The sequence below is a fragment of the Euprymna scolopes genome, chromosome 7 (assembly GCF_053919585.1).
Source record: "Euprymna scolopes isolate OS-2025 chromosome 7, ASM5391958v1, whole genome shotgun sequence".
Lineage (NCBI taxonomy): Eukaryota > Metazoa > Mollusca > Cephalopoda > Sepiida > Sepiolidae > Euprymna > Euprymna scolopes.
This window is the reverse complement of record NC_136488.1, coordinates 109970370-109983082: the sequence shown is the minus strand read 5'-3', so window position 1 is coordinate 109983082 and position 12713 is coordinate 109970370. Positions and strand designations below refer to the sequence as shown.

Below are 12713 nucleotides of genomic sequence, written 5' to 3'. Positions count from 1 at the left end.
TTCATCTGAGCTATAATCTATAGTTCCCCCCTTAACCAAACATCCACGAAAAACACTCATCTAGCTGAAAACGCCATTAATAATTTCCCCCACTCTTTATCTGTGCCTAAACCTAAACATAGATCTCATGAACAAAGCTTCTTTCTTAGAACTGCACATCTGTGAAACTCTCTTCCGTTTGCCTGCTTTCCAGCTGACTACAATATGGTCACCTTCAAGTCCAAACTAAACAAATTCTTGATGAGCCATTCCCCTTAAGTAATCCAATTTACCAAATTTACACTACTAACAATTACTGATACTGTCCCATTGACTACTATACACTCTTTAACTCTTATCCTCAAATGGCCTTGATTGTGGTGATTCCTTTTGTAAAAGATCTTTTAAAAAAATCGAAAAAATTTGATTAAAGAAGGAAGTCTGATTTTAACCAAAGTTAACACTTTTATACAACCTGTTTAATCACTGCATAAGCAGAAAGGCCGAGCCTATAAAATCAACTGTAGATTCTTTTATAAGATAGCCGTGCATTTGAAATGAAGGTTTTTTTTTAAGCACAGTTGAACAATGAGATATGAATTTTGTACGTTTAACTTTAATTCAAGCGATTACATAAAAATAATTTCATAAAATCAACAGATGGTTCTTTCAAAAAATGGGCATGTTTGAAATGAATGTTTTTGTTTAGAGCACAATTGAACCATGATACTTGACTTTTGCATTTTAAACTTTAAATGAAGCTACTATTTATAGATAATTTTGTAAAATTAACAGTAGATTCTCAGTACAATAGTGTATTGTCACTGCAGGGAGATATTTGAAGCTTCCTCTGTGGTGGGGAGGGAGTGGTCGCTAACTAAAGCTATCAATTAGTCGATTTGTTTAAAAAATAAGTAATTACACCAATTTCGATGACAATAAAAGTATGGGAGTGCGGAACATTTGTTGAGCCTAATTCAATTACGGACAATGTTGGGTTTCCCTGCTAGTTTATTATATAAAGGGTAAGTGTAACCCTGGAAAAAATTCAAGTTAGCATGATTTTTTAATATTACCATATAGTAAATATTTATTAGTTTTCTCTTCTGGGATGGAAGACTTGGTTTTAATAGTAAGCCTCCTTGATTACATGTGTTTTAAACACAGTGCCAATCGGGAAAAAGAAAAACTTATTTTGTTGGTGTTGCTTGGAAGCCATAATTCATACTGCTTAATATTCTGCATAGAGCAGGTAGTAACCAAAAAGTGAAATTACATTTGGTTTTAGTAGAGCTTTGGAGGCATAAATGTTATACACACTATTTAACATCTATTTTGCCATTTTTAATGAACCCAGGGAATACCAGGTAGCTCTGGTAGTTTAGATGTAAGATGCAAAAACTTAATCTCTTTCTATTCATTTTCATTAATCAATAAATTTTACTCCTCTCTACTAAGACATAAACACCTTATTTTTAAATATAATAAACTAGCCTGGGTACCTGACGTTACCTGGGTGTTTGGAAGTGTGTGTTGAGCAAAATAAAAAAAGTGGTAGTAGTCAGGCAGGCTTGAACCTGCGACGTGAAGGTGGAAAAGAAAGTAAAAGAAAACATGATATCTTACTGCTACACCATAACGCGAGCAGAAGTGTAAAGCGTTCAAATTTAGCAATATTAACCATAGCTGATAGCAAAATGAAATCACGCACTTAAGCCTGGCTGTAGGCCAGTTAAGCTTGCAGTTTTCTGCCATATTTGTTTCCCCACAATGTTGGGGAAAACCAGCTCCACCCAAAAAGAGGGAACTCTGGTAGTGTCTAACTGTTTGATATGAAGGGTTTCCCCCACATTGATCAAAGGTAATTGCCTTCAAGACGTCCCGGCCAGGAAGGCAAAGAGAAGCTTGTGTTTGCTTCGATCAGTTTCGCTTTTATATGAAAAAGACAAAAAAAAAAAACACTGGAAACCAGAGATTTTTTAAAAAACTTGGTCAAATAAAAGATACGAGATATTACGATCTAGGAAGTATAAGGAAAGTTTTCCATAAATGTTGTTGAGAAAGCTTTCGCAGTCATACACAAACGCGCACACCCATTTTGCCTTTTATATAATAGACTAGTGGGAGTGCCTGATGTTGCCCGGGTGGTTGGAGCAAAAAGTGGTAGTAGGCAGGCTGGAATCCGGAACGCGAAGGCGGAAAAGAAAGGGAAAGAAAACCTGACATCTTACCGCTACGCTAAGGTACGACAGGAAGTGAAAAGCATTCAAATTTAACAATGTTAATCAAAAAGTTGACTCGCAGAAGTGAATGAGTTCACGCAGGTGCAGAAATGAACATTTGGCTGCAGGCCAGTTAAGCTTCCGCTTTCTGCTGTTTTGTTTCCCCACGATGTTGGGAAAAACCAGCTCCCCTTAAAAAGAGGGAGCTCTCGCAGTGTCCAAATGAATAGCAATTGTCTGATATGAAATGTTTCCCCCACATTGATCAAAGCTAATTGCCTTTCTGGACGTCCCGGCTGAGAAGGCTGGCAAACTCATTCGCTTCAGTTAGTTTAACTTTATTTATACAAAAAAAAAAACCAAATACGTGAAAGGATGGAATAGAGGGAATTTTTTAAAAGTCGATCAAAATAAATGTAGAGATGACGTCCATTTTCGAATCGTAGATATTATAATCGTAGATATTATAATCGTAGATATTATAATCGTAGATATTATAATCATAGATATTATAATCGTAGATATTACAATCGTAAATATTATAATCGTAGATATTATAATCTAGGAAATATTATAATCATAGATATTATAATCGTAGATATTATAATCGTAGATATTATAATCGTAGATATTATAATCATAGATATTATAATCATAGATATTATAATCTAGGAAATATTATAATCATAGATATTATAATAATAGATATTATAATCGTAGATATTATAATCATAGATATTATAATCATAGATATTATAATCGTAGATATTATAATCGTAGATATTATAATCAGAGATATTATAATCTAGGAAATATTATAATCATAGATATTATAATCGTAGATATTACAATCATAGATATTATAATCGTAGATATTACAATCATAGATATTATAATCGTAGATATTACAATCATAGATATTATAATCGTAGATATTACAATCATAGATATTATAATCGTAGATATTACAATCATAGATATTATAATCGTAGATATTACATAGATATTATAATCATAGATATTATAATCATAGATATTACAATCATAATATTATAATCATAGATATTATAATCGTAGATATTACAATCATAGATATTATAATCGTAGATATTATAATCTAGGAAATATTATAATCGTAGATATTATAATCTAGGAAATATTATAATCATAGATATTATAATTGTAGATATTATAATCATAGATATTATAATCTAGGAAATATTATAATCATAGATATTATAATCGTAGATATTATAATCATAGATATTATAATCGTAGATATTATAATCATAGATATTATAATCGTAGATATTATAATCATAGATATTATAATCGTAGATATTATAATCATAGATATTATAATCGTAGATATTATAATTGTAGATATTATAATTGTAGATATTATAATCATAGATATTATAATCATAGATATTATAATCATAGATATTATAATCATAGATATTATAATCATAGATATTATAATCATAGATATTATAATCGTAGATATTATAATCGTAGATATTATAATCATAGATATTATAATCATAGATATTATAATCGTAGATATTACAATCATAGATATTATAATCGTAGATATTACAATCATAGATATTATAATCGTAGATATTACAATCATAGATATTATAATCGTAGATATTACAATCATAGATATTATAATCGTAGATATTACAATCATAGATATTATAATCGTAGATATTATAATCTAGGAAATATTATAATCATAGATATTATAATCGTAAATATTATAATCATAGATATTATAATCGTAGATATTATAATCGTAGATATTATAATCGTAGATATTATAATCGTAGATATTATAATCATAGATATTATAATCGTAGATATTATAATCTAGGAAATATTATAATCATAGATATTATAATCATAGATATTATAATCGTAGATATTATAATCGTAGATATTATAATCGTAGATATTATAATCGTAGATATTATAATCATAGATATTATAATCGTAGATATTATAATCGTAGATATCATAATCGTAGATATTATAATCATAGATATTATAATCGTAGATATTACAATCATAGATATTATAATCGTAGATATTATAATCTAGGAAATATTATAATCATAGATATTATAATCGTAGATATTATAATCATAGATATTATAATCTAGGAAATATTATAATCATAGATATTATAATCATAGATATTATAATCATCGATATTATAATCATAGATATTATAATCATAGATATTATAATTATAGATATTATAATTATAGATATTATAATCGTAGATATTATAATCTAGGAAATATTATAATCATAGATATTATAATCGTAGATATTATAATCTAGGAAATATTATAATCATAGATATTATAATCTAGGAAATATTATAATCATAGATATTATAATCTAGGAAATATTATAATCATAGATATTATAATCTAGGAAATATTATAATCATAGATATTATAATCGTAGATATTATAATCATAGATACTATAATCGTAGATATTATAATCGTAGATATTATAATCGTAGATATTATAATCATAGATATTATAATCTAGGAAATATAAGGAAAGTTAAATATCAATCAAAAAGTTGACTTGCAGGTACAGAAATGAACGTTGGCTAAAGGCCAGTTCAGCTTTCCGTCGTTTCATTTATTTGTTTCCCCACGATGTTGGGGAAACCAAGCTCCCCCGAACAAGCAATTGTCTGATATGAAGGGTTTCCCCACATTGATAAAAGCTAATTGTTTTCAAGACATCCCAGCATGAAAGGCCACTGATGGCTTTGTTTTTGATTAGTTTCGCTTTTATATGAAAAAGCCAAACAAACAGGCGACAGAACGGAATAGCGTGAATTTTGTAAAAGTCACTCAAAATAAAGATATAGATAATCTCCGTTTGCCTATTGTAGATGTTACAATCTAGGCAGTATATAAAAAATTCTACAATATAGTACCCCCCCCCAGAACCCCCCATGAAAAAAGCCTTTGCTGGGCATACAAAAACATGCACGGTCATTTTGCCTTTTATATATACAGACGATTTCAATCGCAAACTTGAAGATTGAATCGTATGAAGATCGTGTGCAAAAACCTTGATTCCAGTAAAGCAACTGTCTCTGACGTGATTCCAATTATAGTCTTTAAAAAGCTTCAACCAGAACTAGCCTCCATACTTACAAAGATGTTTAAATGTTATTTTAAGGAGAAATGCTTCCTAACACCCTGGAAAACCTCAGTAGTCTGCTCTGTAATTTAAAAATTTAGGTGACTAGTCATCTGTGGCGTGACCACCTCAGGGAGTGGTGGAGCTTCTCGTTGGAGGAGATTGGTACTCCCAAAACACTGAGTAAGGCTGGGTAACTATGCTGGTATTGTCTGTTAAGCATTATTGGGTGCTCAAGCTGCAGCGGGTAACCTAGCTGAAAGGATGAATTTATTGTGTTTTTGTAAAACAGACATATATTTTTATTGTTTGGGAAAAAAATGACAAGAGATGTCATTTTAAAGCTAGAACAAAATATAATTTCACTCTTGGCCTGGCGAAACCCAACTCAAGGATGTTTGACTTTTTGAGTGTGAGGTTAGTCATGGTTAAACTGTCAACCCCTGCGAGCATGTGAATGGGACAGAGTTGTGATCACAGGTTCTTAGACCGTGCAAGGCATCGGGATGTCCCCGAAAAACCTACTGATCGATGATTGGTTTAGCGGTTTACCCCACCCAACCCTTCCCTCGAAATATAAGCAAATGCCCACACCAAAATTAGCAGATTGAAGCTGAATTTCGAGAGAAGAAACACTAACCCAAGAGAGACGCCACCCCCTCGTCGATCGCCGCCACCGTAGAGAACGAAGAATAAGATTCCGGAGTGATTTTTTGTGTAATGAGATCGAACTGAACAATTGTACATATGTAAGACACTTGTAAATTTTGTGAATTAACTTTAGTAGACTAGAGACCTTTGTGTTTGTCTTCTTTTGGCTTGCATGAGCAGCTAATTATTTTCAGCCGACACCGACATATCAACCTGATAACGAGGCCTTGACACAGAAGAAACTTGTAAAGAACTCTTGGAAGAAAGACGATCACGACTATTGTGATTTGGCTGGGGGGAGGGGGTCAGAGGTAACAATTTCCCTCTCAGTACAGACTAATCAGTCTCTGTACGTCATAAGTTGCTTGAATCTGTGTTAAATAGAGAAGTGGTCAATCATCTCAGCAAAAATAACCTACTTAGTGACATGCAATATGTTTCCAGTCTGCTAGATTTACAGCTGATATGCTCACTAATATCTCACAGGATTAGCCAATCTCAGTCGGAGCTTTTTTCTAGAGCAAGGCTTTTGATAGGGAATAGCATAAAGGTCTATTTCACAAGATCTCCAGCTATAATATGACTGAAAATTTCTCAGTTATTAAATCCTTTCTCTCTGATAGGTGCATAAAAAAAAAGCAGAAATCAGAAGCTCAGTCCCTCAGGGTTCCATCCTGGGCTCAACTTTTTTCCTGATCATCAATAATCTCCCGAATCACATTCCTTAAATCATTTGTAGTAGCAATACCATACCATTTATTTCTTTAGATCGAATAAACTCAAATTAAGCATTAGTGAAAAGAGCAAAAAAAAAAAAAAAAAAAAAAAAAAAACCAAAAAAACAATGGAATAATATCTTTAGTTTTTTTAAAATCGGCCCATTAGAACCGGAGTTATGACCATTCAAAGTATCAAAAAATGTGTGTTCACTGGACATTTTGCCTTAAGTCAGTCCTATTCAAATGCATATAAGCTTGTTCCTGAAAATGATAGGATCTTTAAAAATACTCTATCTTCAGATCTTTTTAAGATATTATGATGAAATTTTGAACATATGATACCATAATGGTTCAGTTGGTGTTATTTACGGCCATCTCACTTGGTAACTTACAGACTAATTAGCATATTTAAGTTTCTTTCTAACAGTTTTAAGTAGAAACATCATAAAAACACCTAAGAAAAAGGGTAAGTAAGGCTTTATCATCATAGGAAGTATTATTCTGATGGACATTATCATTTCCCATTATAACATCATGAAAAATCCAAGATGGCGACCAGGAAATCAAAGATGCCACCATGAGATGATTCAAAAAAATTAATAGCAAAATGTGGCTTGTAGCATATATCAAATTAAAGAAAATTTTGGACAGATCAGAATTATGTTTTTATGTTTTCAAGTACATTAAACTAATTAGCATAATTAAGTTTCATTTTAACGGCTTCCAGTAGAAGCATCATAAAAAAAAAAAAAATACAGTTAAAAATATGGGAAATGTTATTCTGATGGACTTTTTCATTTGTCATTATTACACCATAAAAAATCCAAGATGGCAACCAGGAAATTTAAAATGGCCACCATGACACAATTCAAAGAAATTATTAACAAAATATGGCTTGTAGCATATCAAATGGAAGGAAATTTTGTACAGATTACAATTATGTTTTCAAGTTCATTAAAGTAATTAGGATAATTAAATTTTATTTTTAACGACTTCAAGTTATTGTGACAATTATCAGGTGAGTTTTTACCACTATTTTGTATAATTTTGCTGAAACTTCAAGAGACATCGCAGCAATTTTTTTTCTTGTTCTCATGTAACATTCGACACTATACTTGTTTTTTGAACAGAAAAAAACATTTACAACACCAAAAATTTATCGAGGTAGGTAGAAGAGCACTTGCTTTTGGTAACATTTATTTATTATATATTTGTTTTTTGGCCACTTTTTCATATCTCTGTGCATTGTAAAACAAACCCAATAAAAGTTATTCTTTTCTGGAAAAGTGGTTTGTGTGTTTTAACTCATTTTTTTTTCTTTTTCAAATAATTTATTTTTAAAAATATTCTTTTGCTTTCCATATTTAAAAACTTATGTATTCTAAATATCCAAGTATTATGAAGCCATTTTGGAACATATCTTTCAACTATCTGAATAAATTTATATATGATAGCATTAGAAATTAAAACTGAACAAAACTACATATTAAAAAATATGATATATAAACTTTTAGAGTTATTGCTATGGCAACATAGGGTTTCCTTGCTTCTGTCACATAATAGTAGTAAGAATTACTCACAAATGACGTTGAAAGCAGCATCAGCAAAAATTTCTCCTTCTCCATTCGCAACGGAACACTGATAATTACAGACATCAGTCCTTTTTTGGGCATCATGGATTGTTAGTGTCTTGCCATCAGATGAAAGATGAGTCCGGTCTTTAACTAGAAGGAAAAGATTGAAAAAAAAAATTTGTTTAACGTTTATTTTGAATTTTTTAAACAAATTAATAAGCATTTCTAATATGGCACTGTGTGATGAATGATACTCTAAAAAAGAAATGAATCTATATACTATAAAGAACCTATATTTTTAAACCAATAAGTTGAATTTTTTTTTTTACTCTGACATTGATATTAAAAGTCTGCTTTTTTCTATTTAAAAATTATTAAAACAAACTTCTTAATATACTCAGTCATGGATATGCGAATGACTTAATGAAGGTTAAATAATTTGCAAATTTCTTTAAAAAATGAACGCTTATTAATTTTTCATGGTTTCTTATTAACTATTATGCTCAATTCTTTTTATACATATTTTCTACATTGTGCATAATTGTGTAGCATTTACAATGAAACAGTTCTAGCATATGCACATGTGTAAATATATATATATATATTTACACATGTGCATATGCTAGAACTATCTATAATATAAAACTGAACATCTGTGTGTGTGTGTCTGATCACGAATAGGCTCCTATATGGTTGACTATTTTAAAAAACTGATTACATATAATGATAGATGTATCGAGGATCAAGAATGGGTACGTTTGATCTGGCAGAACAGTGGTTCATAAAAATTGTGGGGTCTGCGTTCATGCCTGGCCCCCAAAGTATGGAAATAAAAACTGAAAAAAAAAAAAAAAGTTTACAAGGGTTTTTGATATAGATGTACATGAGAATACTTTGATAAGTATGTTTCAACTTTAATAGGGATGGTATAATAAAATTGTGGGGTCTGCGTTCGCGCCTGTACTCCATGGAAATATGGCACAAACTTTAACAAACACTTTTCATATCTATTTGCGTAAATATACTTTGATAATTATGTTTCAGTTTGAAGAAATATGGTATAATAAAATTGGGTGTTCATTCACGCCTAACCTCCATAGAATGTAAATATGTCACAAAGTTTAACAAGGTTTTTTAAAAGGGGTGAGAGTCCACAATAACACCTTAACTTTAATCTTAATTCACGTTAGCTTTTATCTATTTTTTTTTTAGTTGAATCATATTGTGTCGAATAAATTCACATTCTTATTAAAATGAAAGCCAAAAAAAAAAAAAAGTCGGAACTTTAGACAATTCTCGACACAAATTTTGCATAACTGTTTTTTTCCTTCTCCACTTGCACGTGGCACTCATTCGAAAATAGATAAATAGATAAATAATAAAAAATAAGAACATTACTTGTTATCATGTCAAAAGAAGGAAAACATCCTGCTCACGTGATCACGTATCTTTTTAAAAACATTTACATAACCTTTTTATTTTTATTTATATATCTGTTTAAGCTTTTTTTGTCAGTATACTAGAAGGAATTCAGTTGATTACAACCATTTATGTGTGTTCTTTACATTACAATAGTACAACCCTGAATCCAACGGCACAATACTACACCGTTCAATACTGCAAAACTGAAACAAAGCTGTTCTGCTTGAAAAGGGCGCCATTTTCTTCTTATTCATATTTCTATTGATTCTTTGCTGTAAAAAACTAAAGTAATTACGTGTTTACTTTTTTAATATCCCATTTTGCTGTTTCGGATTATTTTACTAAAGTAAGTAAAGCTTCATTATTTTTCAAAACTGTTTTTGTTTCTTTGTTTTTCGATATTTTGTCAATATTATTTAGTAAGAGCGTTTAGCAGAAAAGTCAACAAACGACTACACGAAAAAATAAATATACAAGAAATAAATGTTACCCAAGTCAATAAAAGTTCAGTTCATGTGTTTTTTTTTTGTTTTGAAATAGTTTTTAATGCTCTTTACTTGAAATAATTTCAATGAACCGAAATTAAAACGAAATTTGAGGCGATAACTACTTAAATGAATTTTTATATAAACTACACATGCCATAATCGAATATCACACAGGATTAGTGAATCTCTTGACAAAAGTTTCCTTTCCAGGGCAATTGCTCTTGACATATCGAAGGCCTTCGATAAGGTATGGCATAAGGGCCTACTTCACAAGATTTCCAGCTACGGTATTACTGGAAATGTTTTCTCAATCATTAAATCATTTCTCTCCGATAGGTTCATAAGAGTAGTGGTTGATGGGCAGAAATCAGAGGCCCACAGTATTAATGCTGGAGTCCCTCAGGGGTCCATCCTGGGTCCAACTCTCTTCCTGATCTACATCAATGATCTCCCAAAACACATACTTAAATCATTCATTGACATCTATGCTGATGACACGACCATCTATGGCAACACATCAAAGGCTGTAAATGACAAAGTTCTCTCTAATTCTCTCTCCTCTGATCTTGAGCACGTGGTACAATTGGGGAAGAGGTGGCTGGTCACTTTTAATGCATCCAAAACCAAGCTTCTATCTTTACATCATCAACGCTCTGATCCCCATCTGGCATCAATTGAAATGGATGGCTCTCGTCTTGGAGAGGCTCCATGTTTTGACAAGCTTCTGGGTTTGACCTTTACTCCTGATCTAAAATAGAACACGTACATCAAATCTGTTGCCAGGGACGCTGGGAAAATGGTGGGATCCTTCTATCGCTCCAGAAGATATCTCATTACTGATGCAATTCTCTATCTTTTTAAAAGCCAAATACGTCCAAGGATGGAGTACTGCTGCCACATCTGGGCAGGAGCTGCTAAAAACAGCCTATCCTGCCTTGACAGAGTACAAAATAGACTTCGTAGTTTAGTGGGGGATGCCCTTTCCTCTTCCCTGCAACCTTTCTCCCACAGAAGAGACGTTGCAAGCCTGTCTGTTTTATCGCTATTTCCATGGCAGGTGCTCGTCTTTTATGACAATTGGTAAAAAAGAACCTATATTTTCAAACCAATACAAGCTGCACGTACGTGGTCCCCCTTTGGTGCTGCATGAAGATGACGGCACAAAAAATAGTGAAGAAAGGCTGAATATGAGAAGCATGAAGGGCCGTTTCCTTAACATTTTCGCCAAGTTGAAAAAAAAATCCAATGAATGGGGCAAAAGTTATGGAATAAAAAGTGTCATTTTTTGCAATTTTGGGGCATTTTTGACCCCTTTTGAGCTCCTGAGAATTCCAAATCCTAGTGAAAATGGACAAACGGTGCAGTTTCACGCCTTAAGGCATGTATATTTGAATTCAGCACCATGGAAAGCCACTATATAGACATACATATCAAGTTTTTGAATAATATGAAAAAAAAGGGCTCCAAAAAGGCATATTTTTTTAGCCCTAAAAGCCCCAGAGGGATGCGAACCAGAATTTTGCCACGGTCACCCATACTGAATTTATATTAAGAACAATGGCCTCCATGTTTTGGTCAAGTTTCAGGAAAATCTAATGGATGGATCAAACGCTATGGGGCAAAATGTGTTATTTTTGACCATTTTTGACCTCTTCCCTTGCAGACGCCGAATCGCAGTATAAATGGATAACAGTACAATTTCAGGCCTTAACACATGTATAATTGAGTTGACCACCGTGAAAAACCACTCTATAGTCAGTCAGTTTTTGTTGAGAAATCTGAAATCACAAAAAGGGGTGTTTTTTGCACTAAAAGTACCTGGGGATGTGAACCAGAATTTTGCCAGAGTCACCCATACTGGATTTATATTAAGAACAATGGGCTCCACATTTTGGCCAGTTTCAGAAAAATCTAATGGATGGATCAAAAGTTATGCGGCAAAACATGTAATTTTTTTACCTCTTTTGAGCCCCTAGAGATGCAACAGGAATTTTTGTAAAAAAAAGTTTTTTTACTGTGCACATCTATTTAATGAAATATCATTTGTGACAAAATTTCAGGAAAAACTAATGGATGATTATTTGACAATTGTCCGGAATAACAGACGGACGCCACTGAAAACATAGGTCCCTCTCTGATAAGTAGGGGGACCAAAAATACTTCTACATTTGTCTGGCAAGCTAGCTTTAGTTTTGCTGCTTTCGTTGTCTCCCTTACTTTTGTTGGTTTTGCTTTCGTTGTCTCCCTTACTTTTGTTGGTTTTGCTGCTTTGGGATGAATTTTGCTTAGGGTTTTTTTTTGCTTGGTTGTCTCCTCTGTGGCCTTGCCAGGCCACTACATATATATGTGTGTGTGTATATATATATATATATATATATATATATATATATATATACAAAAGCCTTTTATGAAGGTATAAGGAAGGTTTTTGGTCCTCAAGAATCAGGAGTTTCGCCAATTTTAGCAGAAGACGGGACATT

The 12713-nt window shown here is 32.0% G+C and overlaps 1 protein-coding gene across 5 annotated transcripts in view; it reads right to left on the bottom strand.

Moving 5' to 3' along the window:
- The window catches only part of LOC145279884 (neurofascin-like), an 825765-nt gene that overhangs the window by 252816 nt on the left and 560236 nt on the right, over positions 1-12713 (bottom strand). For all 5 annotated transcript variants that reach the window (XM_080131346.1, XM_080131349.1, XM_080131345.1 and 2 more), the window contains one exon: positions 8331-8474. In XM_080131346.1, coding sequence (XP_079987472.1) covers positions 8331-8474 — 144 coding nt within the window. The remainder of the gene's footprint in view (positions 1-8330; positions 8475-12713) is intronic.